This window comes from Eumetopias jubatus, unplaced genomic scaffold (assembly GCF_037043125.1).
Source record: "Eumetopias jubatus isolate StellerSeaLion01/CBP00866 unplaced genomic scaffold, mEumJub1_p1.0 scaffold_13, whole genome shotgun sequence".
In the NCBI taxonomy this organism is placed as follows: domain Eukaryota; kingdom Metazoa; phylum Chordata; class Mammalia; order Carnivora; family Otariidae; genus Eumetopias; species Eumetopias jubatus.
Window position 1 is genome coordinate 54,088,340 of NW_028274819.1, and position 23,658 is coordinate 54,111,997.

The 23,658-nt window shown below is 46.0% G+C and overlaps 1 protein-coding gene across 4 annotated transcripts in view; it reads right to left on the reverse strand.

Annotated features, from left to right (window-relative positions):
• CLPB (ClpB family mitochondrial disaggregase) overlaps positions 1-23,658 on the reverse strand; it is a 165,240-nt gene that overhangs the window by 82,612 nt on the left and 58,970 nt on the right. For all 4 annotated transcript variants that reach the window (XR_003611232.2, XM_028115931.2, XM_028115933.2 and 1 more), the window contains exon 5: positions 11,512-11,640. Coding sequence is in view for 3 of the 4 variants with exons in the window: in XM_028115931.2 (XP_027971732.1) it covers positions 11,512-11,640 (129 nt within the window). In the remaining variant the exon portion in view is untranslated. The remainder of the gene's footprint in view (positions 1-11,511; positions 11,641-23,658) is intronic.

Below are 23,658 nucleotides of genomic sequence, written 5' to 3' on the forward strand. Positions count from 1 at the left end.
TGAATACTTAGATTTGCAATTGGATAAATCAGAGGGCAATTAATTCATTTAGAATCACAAAATATGAAAACAGAAGGAAGCTTTGAGATTGCAACCCAATGATCTAGTTTTACAGATGGGCCAAATGAGGCTCAGTGAAGGGGAGGGACTCCCCAAGGTTGCACAGCAAGGTTGAGTTAGTGCCAGGTCATCTGACCCCCACTTAGCACTTCCAACCACACACCGTTCATTACTTCAAAGGGAGTTTCTGAAGGATTCCTGAAGTGGCAAGCTCCTCCTTCTGCCACATTTAAAATAATTCATTTCCAAAATGATGTTCAGGAAGAAGTCTGTGGTATAAACCTAAAGAGAGCATCTCTGCTGTGCTCTTTCTGGGACACTGCCAGGCCTCTATGTAGGGGAAGAGAGAGCATGAATGCCAGAAGCACAACTCCCTTTGGGGAGGGAAACTTGGTCCTGGGCAAACCCCCAGTCTGACTCTAGAATGGGAACTTTGCTGCTATTCTGCAGGCCTTGACCTTCAGACTGGCATCCCTTTTTAAAGCTGCAGTACTGCCCATTGTCTGTGCATTCTGTCCATGAGCACATTCACTGAAGGAGCAAGAAGGGGCCAGCAAAGGGCAGATGGCCTTGCCTTGGGAAATCTGAATTCTACTTAGTTCTATTTCCAGGCCCAGTGCAGGTGGAGGAGTACACTGGACAGAGAACAGACCTGGACCAGCTGATGCTGACCTCTCCTTCACCCAGGGGAGACTTGGCCTCCAGCTGCCACTGTTGGCGGTGATGAGCTCATGCCGGATACCAGCCAGGCTCATCTGAGGACTGCTTGGAGCCGATTAGAGCCTTGATGAAATGCGGGTGCCTGGATAGCAGGCGGCTCTGGAGAGCTTGGGCTCTGGTGGCCAGGCGCTCATCTGTAACTCAACCATGCAGTGACTCCTTACATCCAGAGGATCTGGGATACAGAAATATCTTTCCCTGGGCGTTAGCAAGGACAGTTCTTCATTCTGCACTGGGCAAGGGGCTGACTAGGCCAAGGGCAGAGGAAGGACTCAGGGTCACTGAGGGCCCCTGTTAGCTGTTACTTACCATATGGACTGCAATTATATGACCACAGAACCCCTCCATTCCCCACAATGCCCCTGACTGGAGTGCTGGATCTCTTTGGATGATTAGCACCCAGCACTCTCCATAGGACTTTCTCAAGTTAAGTGATGAACTGACATCTACACTTTAGGTCTCAAAACATTTGCTCAGGGAAGACTTCTCTTGCTTCTGACCAGATTAGGTCCCCATTACGCTCTCATAGGACCCTCTATTCTTCCTCAATAACACTTATCTCAGTGACAATTAGCTAATAATTTTGTAATTATTTGCCTAATGTCTCTATTTTGCCAGAGTTTAAGCTTCACAAGGATGGGGAGGTGCCATAAATGTTGTCAAAGTAATAAAAGTCAACAAAAAGACCAGTTTTACAACAAAAAGAGAAAGTTTTACAGATAAGTTCTGAAAAGTATTCTTTAAAAGCAAACTTTTATATACAACAGAGGAGGGCTTCTTCACCACCACCTTAGCTATGGGGCCAACTGGGTCCTCCTGGCTTTCTGGCCTGCAACCACTCACCCACACAAGCCAATAGTTCCTGTTTTTTTTTTTTTTTTTTAATTAGAGAGAGAGAAGGAGAGAGTGAAAACGAGTGGGGGGAGGGGCAGAAGGAGAGGGAGAAGCAAACTCCCCACTGAGCAGGGAGCCTGATGCGGGGCTTGATCTCCGGACCCTGAGATCATGACCTGAGCCTAAGGCAGATGCTTAACCAACTGAGCCCCCTGTGCACCCCCAATGGCTCCTGATTTTGAGTGGCACGGAGGATTTTCTTTCTTTCTCTTTCACTTATAACACCTTTACTGAGATATCCTTTATATACCATAAAGCTCACCCACTTATATATTTAATGCTTTTTTAGTATATTTATAGAGTTGTACAACCATTATCATAATCTGATTTTAGAATATTTTTACCACCCCACCTAAAGAAACCTTGTACCCATTAGCAGTCACTACCCCTCCTCCCACAGACAACTACTGGCATGGAGGGTTTTTAGCTCTGTATCCAAACAATATGAGGAAACCTTCAGTGTCCAATTATCTGACGTGATCTCTTCATCATACAGATGAAAAAAAGTGATGCCAGAGATGCCACGAGTCCGACAGGGGTGAGATGGTGGCAAGCTGGGTGCCTGCATCCTTATGGCAGCGCTCTGTTCACTCTGCTACAGTCTGACTGTGTGTCCCAAATGTTCTATTCCAGTGGACTTCAAGCTACTTGAGGGCAGAGGCTATATTCTGCTCATTTGTCTTCCCTTCTTGCCCAGGAGAACCTAAGAGCAGTGATGTCTCAGGTGTGGTCCATATACTGGCACCAGTCCATGAGCCTTGATACCAGTCCTCGATAAGTACAGTGAGAGTATCTGGAAACTGTTACAGCAACTTCGGATAATTTTATATCCGTTGAACCCAATGACAAATTCGGTCTCTATTTTGTATGCCTTTTTAAAATATAATTTTTCCAGTAATTTATTTTTATTGTTTTTTACAAAAGTATTGGTTATACTTTTGTATAACCAGATTGCAAATTCAAACAACAAAAAGAAACAGATCTTTCATAGATTGTTTGAGAAGTGCTGCCTTAAAGCAACCCATTCTCCACTTTCTTCTGCTTCCCCTTTTCCCTCTCCGTTTCCTTGTATCTCTTGCACTGGCTCTTTTCATGCTCACATCTGAAATGTAGGTTCTCTCAGTTGTGTCCTTGGGTCTCTTTAGCTCTACAACTTCCCATGGGCCACTCACAGATGCAGCCAGCTTCCACCACCCTGAAGAGACCAACAGCTCTGAAATTTTCATGCTCAACTTAGAGTCTTTACTCTCTTGAACCTGAGGCCCACTCATCCAGCTACCTGCTACACAGCTCTCCAAGAGTGTCCCACAGGTTCCCTGATTGGTCAATAGCTATTTATTAATCACCTACCATATGCCAGCTGTGAGGTTTTTTTTCCCCCCCTAGGAACCATGAATATAGCAGTAAAATAAAGAGACAGGTCTCTATGATCATAAGGCTTACATTTTAGTGGGGGAGAGAAAGATGATGAACCAAGAAACATGATCATTTTAGGGACTGATAAATAGCAGAAAGAAGGTAAAGTGGGATAATATGAAAGAAAGTGACCGGGGGAGCTATTTTACTAGGTGCTCAGGGAAGGCCTCTCTGAGGAAGGGAAGTTTGAGTTGAGACCTGAATTCCCAAGGGGGAAATGATCCCAATCAGTGGGAGAGGTAAGTACAGAGGCCCTGCCAAGGGAAGGAGTTCAGTGTGCCTGAGGGTTAAGCAAAGGCCAGTGTAACTGGAGAACAGTGAACAAGGGGGAGAGTGGCTAGAGATGAGGTCACAGAGGCAGGCAGGGTCTGGGTTCCGTGGGGCCTTATAGGCTCCGGTAAGGAGTTTAGATTTCATTTCGGTGTCAGTGGCATACCAATGGAAGGTTTTAAGTAGAACAATCACAAGATCTATGTTTTAAAAAGATCCCCCGGCTATTACTTGGAGGATGGATCTGGGGAGACAAGAGTGGAAATGGTGGGACTAGCCAAGAAGCTGCACTGATCATCACCCTGGGACTAGAGCTGCAGCATGGAAATGGGAAAACAGGAATGGGTTCAAGATGTGCTTCAGAGGTACAACTGACAGGACTTAACTGAAGGACCTGACAGGGAATGTAGGGGAAAAAGAGAATTCAAGGATGATGCCAGAATATGGGGCCTGAAAACCACGTAGATGACGGTTTCATTTATTTAGATGCGGAAGACCTGGTAGATGCCAATTTTGGGAGAAAAGCAGATGCATATTTTGGCCAGGCTGACACTGAGACCGAGGGAAAAACAGGAGCTGGGGGAGTGGATTAAGTGAATAGGGATCGTCCCTTTGCAGGACTTTTACCGTGAAGGGATGGAGAGAAATGAGGCAGCAGCTGCAGGGAGATATGAGGGCCCGGGAAATTTTTTAGTTTGCTTTGTTGTTTAAGATGGGTGATACCAGGGCATGTTTTTATGCTGACTGGAATCAGCCAGCAGAGAGGGGAACAAAGGTAATGCAGGAGAGCTAAGGGATAACTGGAGGGGCAAAGTCCTTGAGAAGCGAGAGGGAACAGGAGCCTGAGCCCAAATGCAGGGTTGGTCTTAGGAACTGTAGAGGAAGGAGGGCGGCATTCAAGTACAGATGGGGGTAGGCTAGTGGAAGCGGGGGGAAGATGAGATAGGTCCCCTCTGACTACAAGGTATTTTCTGTAGGAAGTGTGAGGTGGGATCATTGGCTTGGGAGCTGGAGGAGAGGACTGAAGGACTGAAGGTCTGAGGAAAAAGAAGGTATATAAAAAGCTCTAGAATAAGATGATGATTTTACCCAGAAGCAGAGTGGGGTGGATGGCAGTGAGATTTATGGTCGTATATGCAAAGTGAGTCCCCTTAGCATGGCTGTGTGATGATTTTCTCCAGCAATATTCAGTTGTTCTGATACAGACATGAAGTAAAAAGAAATTGGGTTTAACTAGGGTTAGTGTTTCATCAGATGAGTGTAAAGAAGGGAGAAAGCAGCAAGGGAATCATCCAAACTTCGGGCCATGGAATCTAAAAGTGGGAGAGAAGGAGGAAGTGGTCGTTCCCCTGTACCTCCAATCCTGTATTTCCTATCTCTGCCCAGGCACATGCCATCTACTCAGCCATCCAACCCAGAACCTGGACCTCATCTCAACTCCTCCCTCTCTCTCATGGTCTGATCCCATGGACCCTACTCCTCACTCTTTCTGGGATCAGTCTTCTCCCCCTTCCCACAACAACTGCCTTGGCTTAGGCCTCACCTAGAGAATTACAACAGCTTTCAAATGAAATATTTTCCCTTTTTCCAACCATGCCCCTTCTTATCCATGTTTTTCCATTTTCTTCAACCTTTCTTTCAAGTATAGCATATATACAGAAAAGTACAAAAAATACATAAGGGTATATAGCTCAAAGAATTCTCATCAAGGTGGATACAGCTGCACAACCAGCATCTAGAAAAAGAAATAGAACATTACACATCCCAGGAGCCCCCTGGTGCCCTCTCCCAGTCACTACCTGCCTGCTTGAGGGTAACCACTAGCCTGACTTCTTACACCACTGGTTAGTATTGTCTATTTTGAACTCTGTATATAAATGCAGTGATACAGTAAGTACTCTTTCATGTCTGGCTTGTGTCCAGAATGTTAGGTTTGTGAGATTCATTCATGTTGAAAGAGACTGTTTGATCATTCATTCATTCAACTGATTATTCCATCGTGTGAACATTCCATAATTTATCCATTCAATTACTGATAAACATTTTTGAAACTCCTAAACCATTTTTCACGTTAACATAAATCCAATCCTTCCCTCCCCTAAATTGTAATGCTTTCCCACTGGAGGACAGAGTCCAATTTCCTTAGCAGAGCTTGGTAGAGGCCTCCGTTATTGGCTCCTGCTTTCCATTCTTGCCTTCTGAGCCTTCCATCCATACCCTATAAATTCAGCTCTTCTGAACTACCTGCAATGTTTTGAATGTATTGAAGTATGCTGCTTCATACTCCATGCCTCTGGAGTATGGTTGTAAATGGCTCTTCCCTGGAGATGCTGTTCCCTCTGTCTTTCTCCCTTATCCACCTGGTAGACTTGGATTCATCCTCTAAGACTTAGTGCAGACACCATCCGCTACACCATGCTTTCCCCGCCCTCCCCAGGGACTGAAAGGTCTTTTCTCTGTGATCCCTCAGCACCTCCTATACATCTCCATTAATATACCCGATAGCAATTCTTTGTTAAAATGTCTGATTTCCTCTCTGAACTATGAGTTCCTTAAGGGCAAAGACCATGTCTGGATCATCTTTATTTCCCAGGTGCCTAGGGTAGGACCTATGACAGGAGAGGTACTCAGTAAGTGTTTGAAAAATGAATGAAAAGACTTGCCCAGGGGTTGCATAGGATACTGGAGCTGGAAGGGGTCCATGGGATCAGCTACTCTTAACTTCTCTATTTTACTGAGGAGAAGAAAGGATTTGCCTACAGGAGAAAGGATTTGCTGGTAGCAGAGCCAGAACATCTGATCTTCAGCCCAGTGCTCATTCCCCTTCTCTGCACTGCCAGCAAGAATCAGAGGGTGAAGTTTCCAGAGGACAGCCTGAGGCAAAGCCGACTCCCCTCAGCATCTGGCAGTACAGCCAGATGGACAGACAGTGAAGTGGAACAAGAAATGGAACTCTAAGTCTCCAGCCCCAAAAACAAACTAACAGTCTGTTAAAGGGAAGATGTCAGCACTGGAAAGGCTCTTTGCCTTAGGCGGAGATGGTGGGGAATTTGACTCATCTGATGATGGCTGGTTAACACTGACGACTGAGCTGTGCCCTTGGGAGAGAAGGGCAAGGAAGAGCCATGAAAGCAGGTAGAAGAAAAGAGGCCAAGGGAAGCCCTGGGGAAAGTGCTATTAGGTTTCATAAAGGCCACGTGTTTCTGAGGTGATGCGCACTGAAAAGGCAGTGGTGCTGTAACTGCAAAGACAGCCGCGAAGCAGTGGCTCGTGTGTGAAGCTCTAAGACACCAGATGCAATCTGACACTAAGAACACGTGCGCCAGGAAACAAGGGTGCCACATCTCCAAATGGAAGATCTAGAGTGGTCTTAGAGATTTATCAGCGCATCCAAACACGTACTAAACTATGTGCAGAGCACCGTGGCAAAGGAGGCAGGGGCAAATCAGACACCGTCCTAGCCCTCAGTCTACTTCAATCTAGAAGGGGTGACTGGACCCAAATCCCAGGGAGCAGGGAAGAGTTCAGAAGGGAAGTGGCATTAAAGATGGGGACTGACTGGTAGAAAAACCTGCATGAGTAAAGGCACCAAGGTGGGAGCTCTGAGGCAACACTACTGTACAGCTGGATATTAGGGTAGCAGTGGGAAAAAAGTTAGGCAAGGGTCAGACTATAACAACATCAAAATTAGGTTAAAAAGTTAGGATGGGTAGGATTTTTTATATATTTTGTATATATATGTGTGTGTGTGTGTGTATGTGTTTATTTTAAAGATTTTATTTTCTTTAAGTAATCTCTACACCCAATATGAGGCTCCAACCCCAAGAGCTGCGTGCTCTATAGACTGAGCCAGCCAGGCACCCCTATTTTGTATTTATTTTTTAACAAGTAAGCACTGAGTGTTTCTGAAGTTAACAATAGTAGGTATTATCTATAAAGTGCCTACTCTGTAGAACCTACACATGCCCTACTCCTGACAAAACCATCGAGAGCAGGTGGCACACTCCCATTTCCAGATGAGGAAAGAGAACCTCAGATCAGCCCGTAGCTCGCCCAAGATCACAGGCTCTTTGGTGGCAGGGCTTGCGTTCAGATCCTGACTCCACAGTTCATGCTCTCTCCTTGCAGCATTCCTCAACTGGGTTGCTCCTCTGAATCACCTACAGGAAATTATCTGAGCAACGATTTTCTCAATTCTCCCAAGAATGGTGCATAACGTGTACCATTTTAGATGCCTGGGAGAGGAGTTATTCCTTGTGTACAGTGGATGCCTTAGAGCACCAGGGCTCAATTCCCTGGAGGACTCCTGGTTGAGGAAGGCTACCATGATTGGAACTATGTCTCAGGAAGATGGATCTGGCAGCGGGATCACATCCCTGGGAGGAAACAGCTGCGAAAGCCCCTGCAGAGCCCTAGAAATACTGGGAGAGTCAGCTCCAGGGGCTTGGGGGAGGCAGCTCCTCACCCTCCCTGATAAATCCTCTTCCCAGTCATCCTGTCTCTCCCTCCCTACCTCCCTCCAACCTTTTCTTATACTTGGCAGTCAAGTGCTGAGGCAGAACTTTCCAGCTTATAAGCCAACAACACACGCAGAAGCAGCACGTTCACAGAATGAAAGCCACAAAGACCTCCACTTCTGTGTGGAGCTCAGGAGCAGAAAATTGGTACTCATGAATTCAGAACTCAGAACCCACCCACAGAAGTCTGTCTGGCAAACTCCCATTAACCTTCCTGATAAGGCTTAGGCACGCACACACCCTGCCCCCTACCCCTAGTCGTTCTATAACTGACTCCATCTCCCTACTCACTAGGCAGGGGTATTTCCTCCTTTATGTCCCCAGAGCTCCTGTCCAGTCCCCTGCCAGACACCCACCCAGCTGTCACCGCCTGTTTCCATATCTATCTCCTCTGCCAGTCTGATAGTCTCTCAGGGTCAGGGTCAGGGTCAATTTGCCTGATCCATCTAGGATGCCCTTAAGTCCATGGTCTCAGAAATGACAACTACCTAGCCCACAGTGACAATGCAGAGCTGAGATTTAAACCCAGGTCTGTCAGACTCCCAAGCTCGTGTTCTTTTCATTATGTCACAGGACCTCCTAAAGATGAAGAAATGACCTGTGCTAAGCACCCAGCCCAACACTGCAAGAGTTCAGAGGTGGTGCTATCAGAGTGTACAAGAGCACCAAGAGAAGCTTCCTGAGAGAGGGAGGCCTTGAAGGGCCCGAAGATCTAGATGAGAAGAGAGGGAACATGATGGTGTTTTAGGCAGGGTGGAGAAGTTGTGGCAGAAAGAGAATTACGAAGTCTTTAGGCAGGAGCACAGGTTTTACATGAGGAGGAAATAGGAGGATTATAGCTGTCAGGGAGAGTTTGACTTCTTTAGACTAATCATGGCGCACCTACCACGTATTGGGGCTTTTAAAGACATTATCACTCGTCCCCACGTTACCCCTGTGATACTTCCCAGGTATTATCTGACAGACAAGAAAACTGAAGCCTAGAGAGTTAAGGCAACATATCCAAGGCAATACAGCTAGTAGGTGGGGGAAGTGGGATATAAACCCAGGTTGGCCTGACTCTAAGTCTGCAATGTCCTTTCTATTACTCCACACTGCATTTTAAGGGGTCAGAGAACTGCCTGAATTAATAGACTGATGCTGCTGCCTGGACCTCCTCCCAGCTCTCATATGGGGACCCCTGGCCAGAGGGCAAGAGCAGCTGGCTTCTCTAGCTCTAACCCTCTACAATCTGGGGGCCCCAGAGCCCTGTGGACTCAGCAATTTCAAAGACAAGGGTCTGTGTGGACCTCGTGAACACAGGCTGCCCCTGTGCCTAGGCCTGCCTTGGATCTCCCAGAGAGCCTCCCTCTAAGTTGCTGCAGCAAAGCCAGGGGCAAATACAGGCTGAGAAAGCTAGATGGGCAGGAAGGCCTGCCTTCCCTGAAATCCTCGGGAGGAGGTCAGCTGAGGTCAGAAGACTTTGGAAACGTGACTGGCAATAGCCCCTAGGACAGGGAGCAGGATCTTCCCTCTCGGTTGGCTGGTCACACACACAGAAAGACCAAGAGAGGTCAAGGGGGACGGAGGGGGGCTAGAAGTTGGCAGGCCTGCAGGCCCTGAGTGACGGCCACTTGTTCAGGTTGGGAAAGGAGAAATAAGTGGGTTAATGGTTTTGGCCCTTGAGGCTGGGAGGCTAGGGCAGGGGGTGTAAATGGATGCTGGGTAAAAAAGCAGGTGGGCAAACTATAAAGTTGGGGGCTAAGGGCAACTGTTCCAAGTCAACAGGCAGGAACCATGCCCCTGGAACGGCTCAAAGGACCAGCCTTGGCCTGGGGGGTTGAGGGCGGGGATGCTTCATAAAAGGCCTGTGCGTCTTCATTTCAAAGGTGTTCAATCTGGAAGGCTGGGTGAGGGTCTCTCTTTTAGACTGAACTCCCTGTCTGTCTGAGGGCTGAGGGGAAGCAGGGAATGTAAACCACTGGACAATGGCTGGGAGTACTGACTGATTTTAAGGCTTGGCAGAAAGAAGCCCCACGGTGAATGCTCCAATTCTTAGCTGCAAATGTCTTGCCTGAGATCTAAGTAGCATCTTGCTTGGAGACGTTTTCTATGTCTCTGCTTCTGAGAGCAGTGAGTTCTTGCTCTGAAAGCATCAATCATTCCTGGCACTGTCACAGCAGTCCTACACCTCACAGTGTTCATGCCCCAGACCCAGGAATACTCTGCTGCTCTGGGGCAGGTCGCCTAGCCTGGGGGTATGGGCCAGGCATAGGTTTTAAGCCAGAATGGCTGTGGCTGACAGAAGGTGGCAGGATTTGGGGATTACTGGGAAACCCCTCCAGCCCAACCACATGGCAAGGACTAGAACATGATCTGGGAATGTTAGGCTGTGGAAGCAAGGGCTCTGCAACTGAAAGAACTTTCTTCGAATACTGGATTCTGAAAAAGTGATTTGGCTGCAGAGGACAGTTGGCAGAAATTAGAGAACAAAATCACAGTGTATTTAGAAAAAGATGTTTTAACCAGTTAGAGAAGAACTAAAATGGAATGGACTTCTGGGGAAGAAGTAGGGTTCCCTCAGTCCCTGCCAGGGTCCAAGGAAAGGCCAGCCTACCGGCTGTTGAAGGTTCCCGACAGGAGGAGGGGGAGCAGGGAATCAGGGTGACTCAGAGAACTTCTGAGGCCCCTTCCAGCTCCCAGGCTCTATGGAGAATGACCACCGACAAGGAGGACCTTGGTATCCAGGCCCAAGAGAGGGGTCCCTAGGCCCCCAAGAAGTGGCAGCAAGGGCATAAACAGGCAGTTATGTGCCATACTTATTCAGAGGCCTGGGCATGACACACCTAGGTAAGATGCTTCTCTCCCTACCCCAAGGCGAGGCCAGAATGGGGTAAGGGGAAGTGGGAGGGAAAGTGACAGCTTGAGAAGTATCTGGCAGGGTGGCAGGTAACTCTGTACCAGACCTACATAGGATGAGCCGAGCCTGAATTGAAAGATGGAACATACTGCCCCTCCAATTAAACAAATACTCTCCAAAGGGAGGGTATTCAATCAATGAACAAAGATTTACTGAGTGCTTACTGTATGCCAGGTACCATACTAGGTGCTGGGGACAAATCAGTGGCCTTTAGGGAGTGAGTCAAGTTAGGCAGAAGGCTACTGAACCCACAAAAATAATTCCAGATTGTGACAAGAGCGATGATGGGAAAGAAGAGCATGCCATGATCCAGGTAATGAAAGGGGCCTAATTTAGACTGAGGTGGGGGAATGGGATCAAGGAGAATGTCTTTGAGACCTGCATTTGTAGACACTTGAAGGGCCTCCCTCCTTGTTCTACTAGCCCTGCTCTGGAGGCCACAGGGGAGAAGAGAGGACACTTTTGGGGAGAGGCACGATCAAGAAAACTCAGAGCATAGGCAGACAGGCAGGATGGTGTGGTGTGTGACACACACATAGGCAAAGAATGCATTCCAGCTGCACGAAGGCAAATCACACATCGCAGAGCCACTCTCACGAGGTGGAGCCACCCTCAACGCATTTCCAGCTTTGGAAGGGTAACAGAGCTCTGGGGAAGCATGGATTTTCCAGAGTGGAGAGGCTGCCAAGTACTCTTTCCCTGCCAACCCCCAGCCCCATTCACCCATGCGCTCACCTCCATCAAGTAGCTCCTTGACAGTGCGGTAGTCATCAGCAAGGACAGCATAGTGCAGGGCTGTGCAGCCCTTGAAGCTGGCACGGTTGTTCAGCCGGTTGTTGAAGTCATCCTCTCGGGTGACCAGGACTGGGGGGACAGCAACACAAACCCTCCCATTAGCAACAAATGCCAGGAGCCATCAATCTCACCTTTCTCTTGGTGTTTTATTTCCCTCCCTCACTCATGTACATGCTTACTACACATATAATGCACCTACTATGTGCTGGGCCATCTGTGCAGGGCAAGAGGGGGTAAAACAAGGCCAGTTCGTTCACAAATGTTTACTGACATCTATTATGTGTTAGGATTCATTTGGAGACGCAGAAATGAATCAGATATGGTTTCTGACTCAATCTGATGAAGGAAGCAGACAAAAACAGACATGTAAAGTGCTATTTGAGATAAATGCTATATTAGAGTTATAACAGGATGATAGAAAGGCAGAGGGGAGCTTAGTTCAGTTTGGGCAATGAAGAGAATATCCCACAAGATGAGAGTCTTGAAGGGTGAAAAGAAGTTATCCAGATGAAGAAAGAAGGCTAGGGGGTTGGCTAGGGGATGGTAGGCAGGTGAGAGAAAGAGGCTGTTCCTAGCAGAACAGTTAACATACCCCTTTATTTTGAAGATGTTTACAATCTAGTGAGTATTTAAAAGTATTTTATAAAGAACTTTCTTAATTTTTAAAAGCCATTAAAAATTTGAAACCACAGAATAGTACAGAGGAGAAAAGGTATCAACAGCTCAGCAACTCAAGAAACTACATTTAATATTTTGGTATCTCTCTCTATATATATGTATATATAAGCATGTTGTGTATATGTATCTCCTACATACAAATCCTACAAAGCACACATATATATCTCTCATGCATATCCTTCAAAATTAGAGCATACTATATTGCAATTTTGTAATTCTTTTACCTTTAATAATCTATTGTGAACATTTCTTTTTTTTTTTGAAGGTAAGAAGAACAAGCATTTCATGTGGTCAAAAGAACCAAAAACCCCCAGTTCACTCTAGTGCTAATATTCATGACTCTCTCCAATTTAATACAGGCACCTGGGTGGCTCAGTCGGTTGAGTGTCTGCCTTCGGCTCAGGTCGTGATCTCAGGGTCCTGGGATCGAGCCCCACATGGGGCTCCCTGCTCAGTGGAGAGCCTGCTTCTCCTTCTCCCTCTGCCTCCCGTTCTGCCTACTTGTGCTCTCTCTCTCTCTGTCAAATAAATAAATAAAATCTTAAAAAAAAAAAAGAGCCTAAAACTAGTTCCATCACTTTTATAGGACCCTCTGGAATGGGTAACCACATATGTCCCGGTTCACCCTGGATGGGTCTGGTTTATGCCTACTGTCCTGGACAGTCCCAGTTTGGACAATAAATTGGATGGTTACCCCACCTCTGGGGCCCTGCCTTGGAGATGAGACCCAATAGAACAATATTTATCCTGCATAGAGAGGGTTTCTTTCTGCCTCATGTACAAATTATTGGAATTATTGTCTTATGTTCCGTCCTGAGCTGTGTTTGTTGAGGGCAGAATTTGGGTCCTACCGACCTGTACCCCCTTTCACCCCAGCCCATGGCACAGAGTCTGTGAAGGTAGACTCCCCTTACCTCCCCCTGGATAAAGGGTATAATTTAGTCAAGAGGTAACCTTGACTAGGTAGTTAAAAGTACCATACTATTTCTTTCTTTCTTTTTTTTAAGATTTTATTTATTCATTTGACAGAGAGAGAGAGAGCACAAGCAGGGGGAGAGGCAGAGGGAGAGGGAGAAGCAGGCCCCCTGCTAAGCAGGGAGTCTGATGCGGGGCTCCATCCCAGGACCCTGGGATCATGACCCCAGCCTAAGGCAGACACTTAACCGACCGAGCCACCCAGGCACCCCACACTATACCAGTTCTAAATCATTCTTTTCCAAGTGGTCATGGAATGGAGTCTATGCATTTCCCCTCCTGAGAAACTGAACCTCCTATTTAAAAGTTCCCCAAACCAGAAGACTGTCACGTCTCTTCCTAATACTAGCTGATGTCACCTACTGACCTTCTACTCTATGCCTGGCATGGTCACTCCACACAATCTATTTAATTCTTCCAACCACCTTATATAGTAGGTATTATAATTCCCATTGTACAGATGAGGAACAGAGGTCACATAGTGAGTGAGTAGTTGAGTGATGATAAGAACCCAGATCTAATCTGAGTGCTCTTTCTTTACATCATACCATGTTGTCACTCTAATTTTGCAAACGAGGGAATCAGAACCCAGAGCCCAGATATTCTGGTCTCAGCCTTGGTTCCTACTCCCTTTTCTTTCTCTGCTCAAATGAAGGTACAACACACTCTTGGTGGAACTTGCCTTAATAGAGATTGGCCTGAGGTTTATAGCTAGCCTCTGGATAAGTTAGCTTAGGTGGAAGCGTTTCAAGTGTCTGGCCAGAATGAAGTTGGTGGAGTTTGTAGCTGAAGAACAGACTTTCCTGTAGTTTAGTCAAACAAAGGTAGATCAGCTCTTCTGCACCACAGAGAGGCTCTCCAGACTGACCACCTCCTCCAACCCCTGAGTGTTATCTGACCTTTCCCGGAGCAGGGAGAACAGGAAGAAGGCCTCTGAGTAGCTAACATACGAGTCCCATGTGCATCTGCATTTTTCCCACACAAGGGCTCTTTAGGACCTAACTCAGAGATTACTAACTCTTAGTCACAAACAGTCTTATCAAATCATGGTAAGTGATCTTCTTTCCAGCCCACTGCAGATCAGGAGAAACAAACAAGAAGGCTGGGAAGGAGGCTTCAGGATCCAGCAAATTGATTACAATCAAGTGCTAGCTAGGCAGGAAGGGAAAAGAAGAGCACAATCAAAAGCTGAAAGAGGAAGTCACAGAATACAGCACCTCAAAAGCCCCTAAGGGCACCACTGAACTGCCACACAGGACATTAACTGCTGGATATAATGATGAACCTGAGGAAAAGTGATAGCTGACTCAAGAAAGCAGGAAGGATATAATCCATTTTATAAAGAAAACACATCATTCATTCAACAAACAACATTTACTGAGCATCACTGCATAGTGATAGCTTCTGGAGACATACATAATGAATAAGACAGGGTTCCTGACTTTAAGAAGTTAACAGTCTAATGCAAGAATCCAGAACAGACAAATTATAACACTGTTTCGTAAACACAATGACAGAGCTATACGCTGGGTGCTTACCATAAAAAGCAGATGAATTTAAGGAACATGGCTGGGGTTATTTGGTTCAGGGACAAGTGTCAGCAGAGTGCCAGCATCACAGCCCAGCTAATAAGGAATGTCTATGAGGAGGGTTCCTGCTCACCTCTGAGGTCTCATCTCTCAACTATCCCCTTCCTAATGTGCTTTCTTGCCTCTGAGGTTTGTTTTTTTTTTTTTTTAAGATTTTATTTTATTTATTTTACAGAGAGAGACACAGTGAGAGAGGGAACACAAGCAGGGGGAGTGGAAGAGGGAGAAGCAGACTTCCCGCCCAGCCGGGAGCCCGATGTGGGACTCGATCCCAGGACCCTGGGATCATGACCTGAGCCGAAGGCAGACGCTTAATTGACTGAGCCACCCAGGCGCCCTAGCCTCTGAGGTTTTGCAAGTACTATTCCACTGCCTGAAACGTTTTCCCCTCTCCCATGCCTTCGGTCGACTAACTCCAATTCATTTTAGGCCTTCTGATTAGAAGTCACTTCCTGCAGTGATTCTTCCTAAGTCTGAGGCAGTTACTGCTCCCAAGGGCTCCCCTAGCACCTTAGGTACCTCCCAATTACAGTATTTACTCTATTCTGTTGCAATCATGTTTACTTGACTATGTTCCCTACCAGACCAAATGCTCACTGAGGACAGGAAGTGTGACTGCCTTTACAATTGTATCCTCAGTGTCCAGTATGGTGTCTGGACATAAATATGGGCTTCACAAATACTTGTTGAATTAGCTAATGGATACATAATACATAAATAAAGTCCTAGTATTACCTTGTTTTAGAGTGTGGCTGTTAAATAAGTGAGCTCAGGAGCCAGACCCTGGTGTTTGGATCCCAGTTCTGAATTTACTGACTGTGTAATCTTGGGTAAATTACCTAACCTCTCTGTGCCAAGTTTCTTTATCGGTAAATGGAGATAACAGTAGCCTCTCATGGGGGTGTTGTAAGGATTAAACAAGACACTTTGCGTAAAGGGGCTTGGAACAGTGCCTGGCGTACAGTACTCTCAGTAAATGTCAGCTATTATCCTTTCCATTTTGTCTCATGCTTCCAAAAGTGCATTCTCTCTGTGAAAAGTGGTTCCATTTGGGGAATCCTGCATACACTTTTCCCTTCTGAAAGGCACAGTGCTGAGTAAGAACCAGCTGTTTAATTTGGTATTAGTCAGCAGTTTCCTGTTTGACAGCCTCTTTCTACCTTGTCCTTGTTAAAATCCTGCAGTACTAGTGTTCCCCAGAACACTCTTTGGGACTGAGTAGTGCATTACAATCACCTGCGAAAGAGCATTTTCCTTTCCTTATTTTAGAATAACCCTGTGATGTAGAAGTTGTTGTCATGTTACAGATGAGAAAACTGAAGTTGAGAAGGGTGGTGTAATCAGTTAGTGTGGGAGCTAGGACCTAGTCCAGGCCAGCCAGGCCCATTCTGTGCTCTTAGCAGTAACTCCTTTTCTTCACATCACCCAGTTTGAGAAGCCTGTCCCAGAAGATCTTGCTGTAGCCCCCAGATCATTCGAGGTCATACTATTCTCTATCCAAAAAAAGTAGCTAAAGGCGGAAAGGAGGCGTGGGTAGAGGTGCAGCACACGCCGTCACGTATTTACCCACTCTCACCGAGGAAAAGTCAGTCAGTCAACGGAAGCCAAAGCGACTCATCCAAGACCGGCTCACTAGCTGCCCACCAAGGTGGTCTTTTGAGGCCCCGTGTTTACAGCCGATCCTTAGCCAGTGAACTGACCCTTTCCCAATGAAGCCATTTACTAGGCTGTCTCCAGCACAGGGTGAGACGAGCTCAGGCTCCTGCTTCTCCTCTAAGGCCAGCCATTCATGTCTCTTCGCCCCTCTGACCACAGGGAGAATGACACCGCATCACACTGTCATCCTGCTCCCACCGCTGCCTTTTGATGGTGCAAAGTCTATGCCTGGGTGCTGTCGCAAGCATGTGCCTGATGTGCTCTCTGCAGGATTCCCTTAAGTCAGCAGTGCCAAGAGTCAGCAGAGGTGAAAGCAGTCCCCAAAGCCCGTCATGCAGCCCTGGCCACTTGCCAGCCCTGCTGAAACTACAAAAAAAAGTGACTGCCTCCCACAATGACAAACAGTGATTTAAGGTAAAGGGGTCTTACAGTCCTGAATCTAAGCTCTGCCACTTACTAAGTTCTTCTAGCTGTAAAATGGGTATGATAAGAAATAATTTGAGAAATACTAAATATTTAAATACTATGAGAATCAAATCTGATAATAGGTTTTTTTTTTTTTGATAATAGGCTTTTTTAAACATCACCACAAACATTTACTGATGCCACTCTCTCTCTTGGGTTAAGCACTGGGGTCACAGACATGAATCAGACATGGCACTTGTCCTTATTTGCAAAGTCTACTGGGGGAGACTTCGGAAAAAAGGTGTATGAGGCAAGATGGGTGGTCGCTGGGTAACAAAAGCTTGATTACTGCTGCCTTGTGCAGAGGAAAGACAACCCTAGTTACGAGTGCCACTCCCAGGAACTAGTGCCATCTAATGTCCTGGAGGGTCTAGCAGTGCCTTTGCCTTTAAAGATGTGAGTGTGTCTCCATGAGAGAGAACCTGTCCAACTACTCTAACAGGTGCAAGAATAACCCCTTCCATTTGTGCTGCATTTTATGGTTTAGAGAGCACTTCAATGCAGTTGTTTCCTCACCCTAGGACATCTTAGGACAGATACCGTTTTCTCTGTTCAACAGATTAGAAGACAGAGGTATAGATGCTGGGTGGCCTGCCCAACCTGCACTGCTAACTGGTGGTGGGCAGCACCAGATCCGGAGCCTGCCTGGCTCTCTCCTCTGTACTTCTCCATGTCCACCTTCTGTCAGCACCCGCAGGCTCAAGCCTCACATAAATTAGGGTGGGCTGACCTAGCTTGAAGCTCAGGATCTGGGTTGAATTTTTATCAAGAGTCTTGGGGAAGAAGCCTCGGGGCTCTTTTCTTCCTTTCCCTCAAGACCTTCTGTATCTACTACCTCTTTAAATCTTCACTACAACCTGAGACAGCCACCCTCCTGCCAGCATGCACGGGCCACCTCGTCAGCTTCTGTGGGCGCTGTCAGCTCTGCCTCTTGTGTTTCTCTTTGGGCAGGGGATGGGGCAAGAGGGAGACTCCCTGTGAGCGGTCACCATGAGACCATCCCCGGGGAGGGCAAGGCCCTTCATTTCCTTCCACAGCCTGGAAACCCCTCTTTCCTCTCCAAATCCTCCCTGTTCTTTCAAGTCCTGTCCAAGCCTCCTCTTCCAGGAAGTCTTTTCCCCCCAGCTCTGCCCTGGATGCCTGTTGTTTTGATTATGTGTACCCATTTACCAGTTAATTCTTTACTGTGCAACAACACCTCTTGCAATACTTTCTTGCATTAAAATTTCCCTCTGACTCCCCAATTAGATCCTAGGCTCCTCATGGATGACAGTAACTAGTTCATAACATTTTCTGTATGTATTTCATACAGCATCACGTCAGTATTTTATGCAGCTTCAGCGATGAACACACGAGAACCTTTATCCACCTGCCTGCCCGTGAACATACTACCACTGAGCAGCTTGGAACAGTAGGTGCTATGAGAGTCACACACGCACACAGTCTGATGGCAGCAAAACGGGGCACACATCATGTGGCTTTGAGAGGAATCACCCAGGAGAACTGTCTTGAGGATGAGGGATATCTTGCTAGGTGGAGAGGGGAAGATGGGCATTCTAGGAAAGAAAGTGGTGTTTGCAAAGGCCAGGGGGTGAAAACTGCACTACCCTTCCCTTCAAGAAACTGAGTCTCTCAGTGAGCCTAGGATGCCGTAGGCAGAGAGGAGGTCACCCAGGGAGGCAGAGGCCTGACTCTTAGAGGGGTTTGGATTCTATCCTGAAAGCTATGGGCACAAAATGGTTTTTTGTTAAGGAATTAAGCAACATGGTGAACAGCAAAAACAGGAGATCAGGAGATGAGAGAACTGGATTCAAAAATGACTCACTCACTAACTTGGAATGCATTTCAATCCCTCTGTGCCCCAGACTCACTATTTTTCAAGTTGAAGAGTTTTTTTCTAAACCAATGGTTCTTAAACTTTAGTGGGAACAAAATCACCCAGGTAACTTGTAAAAATTGTTGATTCTTGGGCCCCCATCTCAGCAATGTTCAGTAGGCAGGGCCTGGGAATGTACCAAAGCAGCACCAAGCTAGATGGTCTCTGTGTGTCCTTCCCACTCTAATGTTCTTGTGATGAACACGAAAAAGATGCAAGGCTAGTCACGCCCATCCCACCTCCACCTGCCTCGTCCTGCTCCCAGGAAGCTAAGGATGTCTGGGCATCAGAACACTCTTCCTAGGACACTAAGTCTTGGGATGAGACCTCCAATTCTCACTTATACATCCTTCTGCCCCCCAGAATCTCAGTTGGAATTAGGTCCTTCTACACCATACACTCCTATCTTCTCATTCACCCACCAACTATTAAGTACTTTCCACGTGTTGGGCCATGACCTCAAGGGCTTGTAAATGCTGACATAACACTGAAAAAAAAATCTTTTATAAAATGTCTCTGGCAGGAAAGAGTTCAGAATTTTGAGTTGGAGAGAACCACATTTTAATCCTGATGACTCTGGGAAGTTACTTCATCCCTCTGGGCCTCAAATTCATCATTGGTAAAATGGAAACATTAATATCTATGAACTGGGTTACTGTGAAAATCAAAGATGATGCGGTATAGTCAGGGGCACAGGAAACGGCCAGCCCCTAGGAAACGGCCACTTTTCCAGTCCTGGAGCTGTAATATATCCATATTCCTCTGTTTGACCTTCAGAGGCTTTTCCTACTTAGTCCTAGTTAATGTCTCCAAATAGACTTTCAACTACTCCCTTCCTGCTGTCAAAACCCTCATAAGAGGACCCTGGTGATCCTACCATGAATCCTCAGGAGGCAGCAGTGTGCATTAGAAAGAACAGAGGTCGGAGTGAGTGAGACTGAGGAGCAAAAGTCACTGTGCGATTTTGATCAAAATACTTAACATCTCTGAGAATTTGTTTCCTCATCTGCAAAATAGATATCATCACCTACCTTGCAAGACTCAATGGCAAACCCAGTTAAAAAATAGACCAGGGAATCTGAGTAGATGTACAAATGGCCAAAAGGCACATGAAAAGACGGTCAACATCATTAGCCATCAGGGAAACGCAAATCTGAACCACAACAAGAAACAACTTCACATCCACCAGATGGCCAAAGTAAAAAAGACAGGCAGTAACAAGAGCTGGGGAGGATGCAGAAAAGCTGGACCCCTCCTACATGGCTGGTGGGAATGTAAAATGGTACAGCCTCTTTGGAAAACAGTCTAGCAGTTCCTCAAAAGGTTAACAGAGTTATCCTATGACCAAGCAATTCTACTGCTAGGTATAAAGTCAAGAAAACTGGGGTGCCTGGGTGTCTCAGTCGTTAAGCATCTGCCTTCGGCTCAGGTCATGATGCCAGGGTCCCGGGATCGAGCCCCACACTGGGCTCCCTGCTCAGCAGGAAGCCTGCTTCTCCCTCTCCCACTCCCCCTGCTTGTGTTCCTGCTCTTGCTCTCCGTCAAATAAATAAATAAAATCTTAAAAAAAATAAAGTCAAAACTGAAATCACTATATTCACACAAAAACTTGTACACAAATATTCACAGCAGTATTATTCATAATAGCCAAATGTAGAAACAACCCAAATATCCCTCAACTGATGAATGGAGAAATTAAATTTGGTATATCCATTAACGAACTATTACTCAGCTATGAAAAAGGAATGAAGTACTAATACATGTTACAGCATGAATGAACCTTGAAAACATGCTAAGTGAAAGCAGTCAGTCCAAAGATCATGCATTGTATGACTCCATTTATATGAAATGCCCAGAATATGCAAATCTTAGAAACTAAGTAGATCAGTGACTGTCTAAAGTTAGGAGATGGGAAGAAACGGGGAATGGAGTTTCTTTATGGAGTGATAAAAATGTTCTAAAACTGGCTTTCTGCCTGTGGACGCCGCCGAGTAAACATCATTAAAGTCTCCCCTCCCACCACCGTCGTGTCTAAGTCAGAGTTTCCCAAAGAGCCTGAGCAGCTGCGGAAGCTCTTCATTGGAGGTTTGAGCTTTGAAACAACTGATGAGAGTCTGAGGAGCCATTCTGAGCAATGGGGAATGCTTACGGACTGTGCGGTAATGAGAGATCCAAACACCAAGTGGTTCCAGAGGCTTTGGGTTTGTCACATATGCCACTGTGGAGGAGGTGGATGCAGCCATGAATGCAAGGCCACACAAGGTGGATGGAAGAGTTGTAGAACCAAAGAGGGCTGTCTCAAGAGAAGATTCTCGAAGACCTGGTGCCCACTTAACTGTGAAAAAGATTTTTGTTGGTGGCATTAAAGAAGACACTCAAGAACATCATCTAAGAGATTATTTTGAACAGTTTGGGAAAATTGAAGTGATTGAGATCATGACTGACCAAGGCAGTGGCAAAAAGAGAGGTTTTGCTTTTGTAACATTTGATGACCATGACTCTGTGGACAAGATTGTCATTCAAAAATACCATACTGTGAATGGCCACAGCTGTGAAGTAAGGAAAGCCCTACCTAAGCAAGAGATGGCTAGTGCTTCATCCAGCCAAAGAGGTCGAAGTGGTTCTGGAAACTTTGGTGGTGGTCATGGAGGTGGTTTTGGTGGGAATGACAACTTTGGTCGTGGAGGGAACTTCAGTGGTCGAGGTGGCTTTGGTGGCAGTCCAGGTGGTGGATATGGTGGCCGTGGGGATGGCTATGACGGACTTGGTCATGAGGGAAGCAGCTTTGGAGGTGGCGGAAGCTATAATGATTTTGGCAATTACAACAATCAATCCTCAAATTTTGGACCCATGAAAGGGGGAAATTTTGGAGGCAGAAGCTCTGGCCCCTAGGGTGGTGGAGGCCAATACTTTGCCAAACCACGAAACCAAGGTGGCTATGGTGGTTCCAGCAGCAGCAGTAGCTATGGCAGTGGCAGAAGGTTTTAATTACTGCCAGGAAACAAAGCTCAGCAGGAGAGGAGAGCCAGAGAAGTGACAGGGAAGCCACAGGTTACAACAGATTTGTGAACTCGGCCAAGCACAGTGGTGGCAGGGCCTAGCTGCTACAAAGAAGACATATTTTAGACAATACTCATGTGTATGGGCAAAAAACTCAAGGACTGTATTTGTGACTAATTGTATAACGGGTTATTTTAGTTTCTGTTCTGTGGAAAGTGTAAAGCATTCCAACAAAGGGTTTTAATGTAGATTTTTTTTTTTTGCACCCATGCTGTTGATCGCTAAATGTAATAATCTGATCATGACGCTGAATAAATGTGTCTTTAAAAAAAAAAGGTTCTAAAACTGACTGTGGTGATGGATGCACAACCCTTGTGAATATACCATAAACCACTGACTTATACACTTTTTTAAAAAGATTTATTTGAGAGAGAGAGAGAGAGCGCGCACGCATGCATGCACCCATGAGTATGAGCAGGGGGGACAGGGGCGGGGCAGAGGGAGAGAGAGAATCTCAAGCAAACTCCTGGCTGAGCATGGAGCCCGATGTAGGGCTTGATCCCAGGATCCTGAGATCACAACCTGAGCCAAAATCATGAGTCAGACACTCAACCAACTGAGCCAGGCCCAACTTATACACTTTATACTTATACACTTTAAATGACTGAACTACACAGTATGTGAATTAAATCTCAACAAAGCTATTATATTAAAAAAAAATGTATGTAAGGAAGGTGAGCACACTGCTTGGCATGCAGTAGGTACTCAGTAATGGTAATACATTTATTATTGCCCTTTCCTCTTCCTGATGCGACACTCTCACTCTGGCCAGAACTGCCTCTCACACTAGCACTGCAGAATATGTCAGGCTCATTGCAGGGAGCCCATTTCATACTCAGTAGAGAGTCACAGGTAAGTCCTGATGCCTAATATCCCAGACTAAGAGTCTTTCTCCAATACTCAGATTAATAAAGATATAACTCTTGGAGAAGTAAGAAAATAATAGCCTCCATTTATTGAGCACTTACTATGTGCCAGGTTCTGCGCTAGGACCTTTACAACTGTTTTCCTCCCAAGAACCATACTAGGCTCTTATTATTATTATTATTCCTATTTAATTAATGAAGAAACCATCACTTACAGAGTTATGTAGCTTGTTTCAGGTCACTGATATTCAGTGACCAAGCTGCTCTGTTTAACTCCAAGGCTTGTACTCTTTTCTCTATGTGATTACATGACTTCATTATTCCTTTTCTTTATCTACATGTTACCCATCCTTTATAATTCAAGCAGTCTGATTTTCACTGATCTCCCTTTCCTCTATGTATTCAAGTAATATCTAGTTCACATCAAATTAGTTAACATTCTCTTTTACATAGCCTTATGTGTTCACAGAGTGCCTCATGTGTATATTCTTGAACATGGCAGGTGCTTGATAAATACTTCCTTAGTGAGTGGATGGTAAGCTTGTCTCCCCAAGAAAGTAATGGGTTTTTGAAGGATAGATGCTGTGTCTTACAGATCTTTTTATCCTTCCTACAGAGATGGCACTCATGGCCATCTAGGCTGGCCTATGGATGGAAGACGAGATCCTACTTGAAAATGGTTCTCACAGACACCACGTTTTCTGCCCATGGACTGGAAAATTTCTCAAGAACAGGACTCTGTTTATCTCTTTATTACCTTCTAGTAGGAGCTCAGAAAAGGTTTGAAGAATTAAAGGGAAGACTAGTCAGCACTTACTCTACTGAAGGCGCATTAAGGGCAGCCTTCTCCTAAGGACCCCAAATTCATCTTCTCTCATCCCCATGAAAGGGAAGGGGGAGAGCAGAAAGGTTGGAGCTTTAA